At 52.0% G+C, this 11,039-nt stretch overlaps 1 protein-coding gene across 4 annotated transcripts in view; it reads right to left on the bottom strand.

Annotated features, from left to right (window-relative positions):
* Positions 1–233: 233 nt before the first annotated feature.
* The window catches only part of LDLR (low density lipoprotein receptor), a 36,297-nt gene continuing 25,491 nt past the window's right edge, over positions 234–11,039 (bottom strand). For all 4 annotated transcript variants that reach the window (XM_082623708.1, XM_082623710.1, XM_082623709.1 and 1 more), the window contains 8 exons: positions 9,414–9,532; positions 8,974–9,113; positions 7,429–7,570; positions 7,166–7,318; positions 5,944–6,063; positions 3,808–3,885; positions 2,627–2,784; positions 234–1,987 (listed from right to left, as the gene is read on the bottom strand). In XM_082623708.1, the coding sequence (XP_082479834.1) occupies positions 1,952–1,987; positions 2,627–2,784; positions 3,808–3,885; positions 5,944–6,063; positions 7,166–7,318; positions 7,429–7,570; positions 8,974–9,113; positions 9,414–9,532 (946 nt within the window). In that variant the 3' untranslated portion in view covers positions 234–1,951. The remainder of the gene's footprint in view (positions 1,988–2,626; positions 2,785–3,807; positions 3,886–5,943; positions 6,064–7,165; positions 7,319–7,428; positions 7,571–8,973; positions 9,114–9,413; positions 9,533–11,039) is intronic.

The following is an 11,039-nucleotide window of genomic DNA, read 5'->3' as shown; positions in this document are numbered from 1 at the left end:
ACACGACAGGTGCCCATTGTTTATTGAATGAATGAACAAGCAGGAAATTTAGCAAAACCCCAACTCAGGGAAGCACCCAGCAGAGCTGCTCCCCAGCTGAGCACAATATCCCCGAGAGCCTGCAGCCTGCTGGAGCTCTGGGGAGATGTTCCCTTTCCAGATCCTTCTCCCGGGGAGTCTAGTCCCTCAACAGATGGAGGGAGCCAGAGAACAGAGGAAGAAAGCACTTCTGGTTTAGCCAAATACTTTAAGAAATTTAATCGATCACAGTAAGACATTCAGGCTATAAAAACATTCTATACAGTGGTTAAAAAAGCGATACCCATCCCGGAAAAGCAACCCATATATACAATACAGACCTGATTCTCCTGAAGAGCGTTGCGCACAGCACGCGTGAATAATCTTTTTGTACAGAAGGACGAGGCATCTCAGAGACAGTTTCCCCCAATGCAGCAATCAGGGTTTGCAAAAATAAATAGATCTTTTTTTATATACATATAAGTGATAAATGTTTCAACAAATATACAAAGTGCAAACATAACAAAAAGCTCCCATTGTCTGCCCGGGGATCTATTTACACGCTTCAGAAAGAGAAAAGGCATTCACAGCCTCCTGCAGGGCCGCCGTGTTCTGTGGTTGTACAGCAGACAGTCCCCTCAGAGAGTCTCCGTGGGAGGCTGACCCCCCCACTCCACCCCCCGGCTCTGTGGTCACAAATGCGATACGTGTGTCAATTTCAGAAAGCATTCTTATTTAATAAGTCCCGCAAAATGCCCGAGCCAGGAGCATATCCTACAGGGTGGACCTGCCATGCACGTTTCAGATGGACCCCCCCGCCAACCATGACCAGCTTATTGGGGAAATGAATGGCTCGAGGGCATCTGCACAGAAGTGGAAACACTAGCCAGATAGTCTTGATCTTGATCTTGGCTTTGAAGTCGTGATCAAGCCGACCCTTTCCTCCTCACGCGCGCGTCTCCCTACGTGCTGGGAGAGGGGCCAGGTCCTCACCATCACCGACCTGGACTCTCTCCAGCCAGAACGGAAAGCAGTGCAAAATAATAATAGACTGTCGACTTTACACAGTGTACAACTAAACTGAAAAAGTGCAAGGGGCAGGGCTGGGGTCCAGACACCCACACCCAGACAGAGAGGGACACAGTTAGCGGTTGGAGCCACCTATCTTCACGCACAAGGCAATGGGGTCTCAGGCACTTCATACATATTAAGGGTGACGGGTGGCTCAGGTTTTCCCTGGGGATGGCCGGGATTTTGGTGAATGAATAGGGCTCAGTGGGTGCCACCCCCAGAAGGCTGGATCCAGCCATCACCAGGGGCCCTTCCCCAGCATAAGGGGAGGGCAAACCCAGCTTGGAAAACCCTAGTTTGATCCTGACCTGTGGGTGGCAGAGCAAAGGCCAACTCTGGCCACATCCCATCAGGCTCGGCAGGCAGAGGTAAACACGTTCAGTCCTGAGGGTGGGGCTCGAGCTAGAGGGCAGGTGAAGCAGCAGCCACCCGGGACCCTGTGGGTAGCAACTGCCCTGGTGCGTTCAAAGCCACTAGCTTTCCCGCTCCGTGTCCCTCTGTCCATCATTCCCTCGGGGGAAGAGCACGCCAAGGAGGAGAGAAGCTCAGAAACATCCCCCAGCTTGTCCGCCTTCCTCCTCTTTTCCTTTAAGCGTAAAGAAAGAAAGAAAAAATGCCACCCAAACCCGATCCGTGGGCGCTGTCGGAAGCCTGTTCTGCCTCCCAAACAAATAAATATATAAAACAAAGCTTTGGCAGACAAGGCAGACGGGCGCCGGGGCTGCAGCCACCAGCACTGCTTTTGGCGCTGAGGTCTCAGGAAGGGTTTGGGGCAGGTCAAGGGTCCGGGGAGAAAGTGTTCTTCCTGCCAGCGAGTGACCAGCGGCAGGTTCCGGGAAGGGACGGGACTCGAGGCAGCAGCTCACGCCACGTCATCCTCTAGGCTGACCATCTGTCTCTGTCAACAAAACGGTAAACGCCGGAAACCATCAGTCCAACATCCAGTAAACATGGCCACAGGCCACCTACGCCTCACTCCCTGCTGGCCCCTCCGGCCAACCAGCCCTCCGCATTGCCCGCTGGACCCAAACAGTGGCCTCCCCCCGGGTCTCGGAGCTCCGCAACTTGGCCCCAGCCTGCTCCCTCACAGCCACCAGGGAGCACCGTGACCACCTGAGTCTGATCGTGTGGCTCCGTGGCTCCCACCTCATTCCAAGGGTGCTGCTCCATCTGCCCTGTCCCCTCCCCCACTCTCTCCATTCCGGTCACACTGGTGGCCTCCTGCTCCTCAAACACACTAGGCAGGGTTCCGCCACAGGGCCTTTGCACAGGCGGTGCCTTCTGCACACCGTACACTCCCTGCTCAGGGAAGCCTTCCTGGCCACCTAAAGTTGCATCCCCTCCCTCCCAGACCCACAAACCACTCTCCATCCCCCTTCTGGCTTTCGCCCTCGGACCTACGATCCTTTTGCTTATCCTCTGGCCCCGTCCCCACACCGTGAGAATGTCTGCTCTCTGGGGAGGACCTGGCCCTGAGGAGGCATGACAGACAGACGGACACACAGGCACCAGCGAGATCCCAAGCGGCGCGGCTCACCGAGGGGTAGGTGTAGCCACCCTGGCTGCGGCAGATGTGGACCTCGTCCTCCGTGGTCTTCTGGTACACAGGGTTGTCAAAGTTGATGCTGTTGATGCTCTTAAGCCGCCAGTGCTTCCAGAGGAGGAAGGTCCCGAAGCACAGGAGGATGAGCACCGCTGCAGGGAGAGGCGAGAGATGCTGCTTTCAACTTGTAAAGGTTTTTATTCCGCATTTAAAGCAGTACTTGCCCGTTGTTAAAAAACAAAAATCTATCTATGAGCATAACAAATCTCTAGCTTGAAGACCACTGTGACTGCCTCACCCTCCAAATACCCAACTATTGTCAATTCTTCCAGTTTTTTTGCGCGATTAGTCACATGGGAGCCGCCGCTTTTTCAGAAATAGGACTGTTCTCTACATACGGGGCCACAGTGCACTCTGGTTCTGTTTGAACTTGGGTGGGTCTGGATCCTTCTTTGCATCCTTTATGGTGGGGCTTGGGGTGGTGCTTCCTGCCCCCTCCCTACCCCCTCCCCCAGATCCAGGGAACAGCCAAGGGCTCACCCGGCCCAGGTCTGGGAGAGGCTGAGGCTCTGCTGGGCCCCTGGCAGCCCCAAGGAAGGTAAGGGGCCCAGCTGCCAACCCACAGCGGACAGCTGTTGGGCACTTAGATCTCTCATCTCTGTGAAGGGACACCTTGAAAGGACTTTTTCCGAAAAGGAAAAATGGGTGTGATGCTGACCAAGCCATGATTGATGGGTGAGGGCGGGAAAGCAGAAATCTCCAAACTGCCCCCTGCACGAGAACCGCTCACCAGCAGGTGCCCCTGCTGGTTGCCCTCCCATCCCTTGGGTGTTGGTGAGGCCACCCATACTCACACCAGGGACCCTGGCCCCGCCCCACCTCCCCCATGTGACACATCGACTGCCCCACTCTGCTCACTGTCAGCTCCGAGGTGGGGGGAATGTTCGTTTCTTTCAGGGCTGGGTCCCCAGTGCCCGGAAGCAATCTTGGTATACAGTAGGCGCTCAACTATATTTGTTAAGTAAATGAAGCTAGGAAGGGGGGCCCAGTGATGAACAGGACGTGCAGCAGGGCCACCCCATTCCTGGAGGAAAGGTGGACCACACTGGCTTACTGGGCACGGAGATCATTTTGCAGGAAACTGGGAACCAGGGGAGGACCGGCCACAGGCTTACCGATTGGGAGGACGATGTACAGTGCACCCACGCCCTGGGGCCTGTCCGCATCCGCTCGGCCGGCAACATCTCCCAGGACTGCGAGGGAGGAGGGAGAGAGTGAGGCTGAGACCAACACCTATAGATACATTCCCAGTGGCTGGTGAGGTCACTGGTGGAATTTTTCAACCTGCTTCTGCATTTGATGACAAGGAGTCTGTTCTGGATGGGGCAGGGGCCAACTTCTGTCCCCATAATGCTCAGCAATCCCAGTGCCTGGGTTGCATCGCACCAAAGCCCCATAGTCCTGTGCCAGCTGTCCGCGCCTAATAAGAAATATTGGTGGGGGGGAACCTCATATAACCACGCCTGTGCACCTGGGCTGGACAACGTGAGGGGCCGTGCAAGTGAAAGTTTAAAGGCCTACAAACAGGCCAGTGAGCTGGGAAGACTGCACAAGCCACATCCAAGCCACACATACGCCGGTGAACACTGATGACCATCTCTGGTTGTGTGAAAATCCCTCTGGGTTTTAATTCAATCCGCTGTCGCAAATGTTATGGACAGAGTTTACATGCAGTTTTACACTTATGCATATTTAAGAAATCTTGTCACAAAAATAATTTAGGGCAGCAGCATTGGTGTCCTTGAAAAAATTTTCCCTTAAAAGGGCTTCTTTGCCAAATTCGAGAAGCCCTGGACGGGCCCGTCTGTGAAATAGTTTTTTAAGCAGTGGTCCTTCAAGTGAGAAGGGTTCTGGGCCTCCCTCAACCATATAGTTCCTGTTTTATCTCCTTTATGGTTGAACAAAGGATTCAGCTACTCTGAGGGGGGAAAAAAAAAGTCTGAAACTTGCTGATGTGCCTTTTTTTTTTCCTGGCCAGAAAAGTCTGAGCTCTGTTTCCGGGCTGCTCAAAAACAGGGTCGGGCACCCTCTGCTGGACAAAGCAGCAAATGGTGGGCTCCAATTCACTGAGAGCCCAGCTCTCACCTCCTCCAGCTGGGGAGGTAGATCATGACCTTGGGGGCGGGCTAAGATGATGAGAGAGAGGCACTAAATTTAAAGGGGCCCCCCCCAAAACTCAGTAAACCAGTAATATTATAATGCATTGTTTTTTTGTTTTTCTCCTGTTTTGGCCACACCATGCAGCATGCGGAATCTTAGATCTCCGACCGCCAGGGAAGTCCCTGCATTGTTTTTAAAAATCAAAATTAATGCTAGCGGGAATTCCCTGGCGGCCCAACGGTCAGGATTCCGCACTCTCACTGCTGAGGGCTCAGGTTCAATCCCTGGTCGAGGAACTAAGATTCCACAAGTCACATGGCGTGGCCAAGAAAAAAGAAAAGAAAAGAAAAGAAAAAAATTAATGCCAGTACCTCATGGTGACCAAAATAGCAAAATTTTTAGGAAAACAGGATCTGACTATACACTTTGCAAGATCCTGCCTCACTGAGACCCGGGATCCGAACAAACTTTATTTACTAGAACAGGTGGCTGACCCCACACGCCATAGTTTGAGGATTCGATTTTTTTAAAAAATACTGCATTAAAATATTATTTTAATCTTGGGTTTTTTGGTGCCCCCTTTATTTTTTTTTTAAATATTTACTTATTTGGCTGTGCTGGGTCTTAGTTGCGGCATACGGGATCTTCGTTGCCACATGCAGGATCTTTTAGTTGCAGCATGTGAAATCTTTAGTTGTGGCATGCGGGGGTGGGTCTTTCTTTAGTTGTGGCCTGCGGGGGTCTTTAGTTGCAGCATGCGAACTCTTAGTTGTGGGATGCGGGATCTAGTTCCCTGACCAGGGATCAAACCCAAGCCCCCTGCATTAGGAGCTTGGAGTCTTACCCACTGTACCACCAGGGAAGTCCCTGGTGCCCCCTTTAGATGCTGCCCCAGGGAGTGCCTGACCTGCCTCATGCTAGTCCTGGCCCTGTTGGGCAGACCCTGAAAAAGCCCATGTGATCCCCACTATTCCAGGAAGGTGGGTGGGCACTGTTATTAGCTCCATTTTATAGGTAGGGAAACTGAGGCTTCAGAGATGCACAGGCCAAGCCAGAGACAGTGAGAAAAGGAGCCAAGACTAAATCCACTCTGTCTCTTCACCAACATGCTCATATCAATGAACCGGGGCCAGGGTGACCCCAGCCTTTACCTTGTTGGGACATCATCACTGACTCTGCCGTGGTGAGCTCAGGACTGGCTGTGCGCTTCGGCCCCACGGTTGTTGAGTTGACCGTGGAGGGCCTCCAGGTGGTCACTGCAGGTTCAGTCTCTGAAAAAATAAACAGTTCCTGAGTGCCCTGCAGCCTGAGTCCCGCTGATAGCTGCGCTGGTGATGACAACGGGTAGGAAGCAAGTGCCATGGGCCACAAAGAAATAACTGAAGATGCAGTGAAAATACAAACCCACTACTATCTATGTTATTATATTACACATTGTTTTTCAAAAGGAAGATTCATAAGTGTTACAGACACACTGGCCCCAAATAGAGACTTTCTCTAAGAGGAGAATCAAAAGGGGGCCACCTTCTCCCTCAGTGTCTGCATCTAAAATCAGTCCTGGGCTTCCCTGGTGGCGCAGGCAGTCGTTAAGAGTCCACCTGCCAATGCAGGGGACACGGGTTAGAGCCCTGGTCTGGGAAGATCCCACATGCCGTGGAGCAACTGGGCCCATGCGCCACAACTGCTGAGCCTGCGCCCTAGAGCCCACGAGCCACAACTGCTGAAGCCCGCGCATCTGGAGCCCATGCTCCGCAACAAGAGAAGCCACCACAATGAGAAGCCCGTGCGCCGCAATAAAGAGTAGCCCCCGGGCTTCCTTGGTGGAGCAGTGGTTGAGAATCCGCCTGCCGATGCAGGGGACACGGGTTCGTGCCCCGGTCCGGGAGGATCCCACATGCCGCGGAGCAGCCGGGCCCGTGAGCCGTGGCCGCTGAGCCTGTGCGTCCGGAGCCTGTGCTCCGCAACGGGAGAGGCCACGGCAGTGAGAGGCCCGCGTACCGCAAAAAAAAAAAGAAAAAAATGAGTAGCCCCCACTCGCCCCAACTAGAGAAAGCCCGCGTGCAACAATGGAGCCCCAACGCAACCAAAAATAAACAAAAAAAATAAATTTATAATAAATAAATAGATAAATAAAATAAAATCACTCCCTCCCCCACCCAAGAGGTCTGGGAAAGAGAGAACTAGACCTTACAGGTGAACTGAGTCCATCTCCCTGCCAGGCACAGTGCTGATGCGCCCAGCATTTGAGAAAGGCCTTACAAGGGTCTCCTGTGGCCTCGCTCTCCCATTTGATGGATGAGCAAAGTGAGGGTCAGGAAGGTTCGGCTGCTGGGCCGACCCGCAAGGGTGGCAGAAGGCAGACTGGTGCCCCACCTGCAAGGCAGCTTCTCATGTCCTTGGCCAGCAGCATGCCGTCGGGGCAGGCACAGGTGAACCTGGGCGAGCGGGGGTTGATCTGCGGGGCTGGCAGACACAGGTACTGGCAGCCACCGTTGTGGAGGGCAGTCCTCTCACACCAGTTCACCCCTGCGGCGGAAAAGGCAGGGAGGCAGGGTGAGAACGAGGTCAGAAAATTTCTAGAAAACTCCAGAGTGCCGGCAGGGACGTGGAGGTGGGGGTGGCCATCCCATCTTTACCTCTCGGCTGCATGAGGTTGTGGAAAAGGACGATGTCCTCTGGAGACAGCAGGTTTTCTGCCATCAAATTAATGTCCGAGCCCGTGAGGCGGTTGGCACTGAAAATGGCTTCATTGACAATATCCGTCCAAAATACTTTATCCTACATGGGCGTTAAGGAAGATGACAGATCCCATCAACCATGGGGCTGGGACACAGACCACTGTCTCCACACCCCCTGAAGTTATTGGGGTTCTCTGGGGAACAAGCAGGGCTGGGTGGTAGCATCGTTTCTTTTTTCTTTAAAAAAATTTTAATTGTGGGGACTTCCCTGGCAGTCCAGTGGTTAAGACTGCACGCTTCCAGTGCAGGGGACGTGGGTTTGATCCCTGATCAGGGAACTAAGATCTCACATGCCGAGCAGCGCGGCAAAAATAATAATAATAATAATAATAATTGTGTAAAATACACATTATGTAAAATTTACCATCTTAACCATTTTTAAGTGTCCAATTCTGTGGCATTAAGTATATTCACATTGTTGTGTCACCACCATCCATCTCTAAAACTCTTTTCATCTTCCCAAATTAAAACTCTGTCCCCATGAAACACTCACTCCCCATACCCCTCCCCCAGCCCCTGGCGCCCACCATTCTACTTTCTGTCTCTATGAATCTGACTCCTCTAGGGACTCAAATGAGTGGAATCATACAGTATTTGTCTTTTTGTGCCTGGCTTATTTCACTGAGCATAATGTCCCCAAGGATCATCCATGTTATAGCAGGTGTCAGAATTTCCTTCCTTTTTAAGGCTGAATAATATGTCATTGGATGGATGGACCACATTGTGTTTATCCAGTCATCCATTGATGGACCTTTGGGTTGCTTCCAACTCTTGGCTTTTGTGGATCGTGCTGCTTGAGCATGGGTTTACGAATACAGTTGACCCTTGAACAACATGCATTTGAACTGCGTGGATTTTTTTCAATAGTAAATACACGGTTCCCAGCTGGTTGAATCCACAGATGTGGAACTACAGATACCAACAAACCCTGGATATGGAGGACCAACTCTAAATTATACTCAGATTTTCGACTGTGTGAAGGGTCAGTGCCCCAAACCCCACGTTGTTCAAGGGTCAACTGTACAGCAACATTCTTTAGAGCAGAGTTTCCCCACTGGGATGCTATTTAGGGCCACATAAGCCTTCCTGGTGGGCACCCCCTTCTCTTGTAGGGTATTGAGCAGCATCCTTTTGTTTTCGCCTTGACTCATGGCTTGCAGGGATCTTAGTTCCCCGTCAAGGGATGGAAGCCGGTTCCCCTGCAGTGGAAGCGCTAAGTGCTAACCACTGGACTGCCAGGGAAATCCCTAATTCCTGGTCTAAGACCTCTTCATGGTCACCGGCAGTTTTCTGACCTAATCTGGGCTTGAAGGACTACACGATGTGTGTGGACCTGTTAGCAGGAGCACTCGTGCCTTGTATGTAAGTGATACTCAGTCAGCAGCACTTGACCGTGAATTCCTGCAAGCATGGAAGCAGCGACCACTTGCCCCCGGCCCCCACCTCAAAGATGGCCAAGGAGAAGGGGTGCGCCAGCTTCTTCTTGTCCTCCAGCACGGTCTTCCGGTTGCCCCCGGTGACATCAATGCTGGAGATGGAGTGCAGCTTGGAGTCGACCCAGTACAGGCGGCCGCTGGAAAGATCTAGAATCCAAGACGGTGGTGGGGGACGAGTGGTCACATGTGATGTGGGGGGCGGGGCTTGGGGCTTAGGCACGCTGCTCCCCACAGGAGGGAGACCCCCAAGGACCCAGCAGAGGCGGGCCCAGGAAAGCAGTTCAGACCCCTCCCCCATCCCCAACCCCATGTGTGAGCCTGAACCGCGTGCAGGTATGTGGGGGAATGGGAGCTGAGTTTCAGGTTATAAAATCTCAGGGAGGCCCGTGGCCATTTCCTCTTTTCCAGACTGCCTGACCCCCCAGGACCACTGTGCCCCCAACATACCCAGGGTGATGCCATTGGGCCACTGGATGTCCTCCGTCACCAGTGAGTAAACGTCCACGCCATTCAGGCCCCCCTTCTTGATCTTGGCGGGGGTTCCCCAGTCCGTCCAGTACATGAAGCTGGTGGGACAGTGGGAAGGACAGACAGGAGGACATCAGGGAGGGAGGCTCTGCCCACCTGGAAGAGCTGCTTGCCCCTGAAGCAGCCAGGCCAGGACTCCCAGTCGGTTCTGGGGAGACCCTGGATGGGTTCTGTCTGCTTCCCTGACCTTGCTGCCCTCAAGGCCCACACCTGGTGAGACCTGGCAGGGTTTGGGCGACCTCTGAGAACAAAGGGAGGTTTTCATTCCAATGTTGGGACTGGGGCCCTGGAATCTGCACCCTGAACACTGCTTTCTACGGGCTTTTATAAATTTTGGGGGGTGGTAATTTTTTGGCTTTTTAAATACATACATATATATATATATATATACACACACACACACACCCCTACATATATATACATGTATATATACACACACACACACAAAGAGAGATTTTTTAAATTGTGGTAAAACACACATAACATAAAATTTAGCATTTAACCATTTTTAAGTATACAATTCAATGGCATTAAGTACATTCACACTGCTGTGCAGCCAACATCACCATCCATCTCTAGAACTTTCTTTTCTCCCCAAACTGAAACTCTCTCCCCATTAAACACTGACTCCCCATCCCCCTCCCCCAGCCCCTGACACCCACTCTCCTACTTTCTGTCTCCATGGATCTGACTCCTCTAGGGACTTCGTATAAGTGGAATCATACAGTATTTAACCTTTTGTGACTGGCTTATTTCACTAAGCATAATGTCCTTAAGGTTCATCCATGTTGTAGCAGGTGTCAGATTTCCTTTTTAAGGCTGAATAAAGTTTCACTGTATGCATATACCACATTTTGTTTATCTAATCCTCTGCAGATGGACACTTGGCTACTGTGAATCATGCTGCTAAGAACACGGGTGTATAAACATCTGTTTCTGTCCCTACTTTCAATTCTTTTGGATCCATACTTAAAAGTGGATCTCCAAGGGCTTTTATTTTCTTTCTTTCTTTCTTTTTTAAATCTTAATTTATCTTATTTTATTTATTTATTTATTTATGCCATATCCTGCAACATGCAGGATCCCCGACCAGGGATCGAACCTGTGCCCACTGCAATGGCAGCTCGGAGTCTTAACCATTGGACCGCCAGGGAAGTCCCTCCAAGGGCTTTTTTTTTTTTTTTCCGGTACGCGGGCCTCTCACTGCCGTGGCCTCTCCTGTTGCGGAGCACAGGCTCCGGACGCGCAGGCTCAGCGGCCATGGCTCACGGACCTAGCCGCTCCGCGGCACGTGGGATCCTCCCGGACCGGGGCACGAACCCATGTCCCCTGCATCGGCAGGCAGACTCTCAACCAGTTGCGCCACCAGGGAAGCCCCCTCCAAGGACTTTTAAACATCTGAAAGAGATGCTCAGGCTAACTCGCAAGTGACCTAATACAAATTAAAACTACCCTGGAATACACCCTCCCCATCATGATTACAAAGATGGAAAACCCTTTGGTGAGAGTGTGGGGAAACGGGTCCTAGGGTGCACCTCTGGCGGG

Source organism: Mesoplodon mirus (genome assembly GCF_964341445.2).
Source record: "Mesoplodon mirus genome assembly, chromosome: 5".
NCBI lineage: Eukaryota > Metazoa > Chordata > Mammalia > Artiodactyla > Ziphiidae > Mesoplodon > Mesoplodon mirus.
Note: the sequence above shows the minus strand (reverse complement) of the source record. Positions and strands in the feature narration are given on the sequence as shown.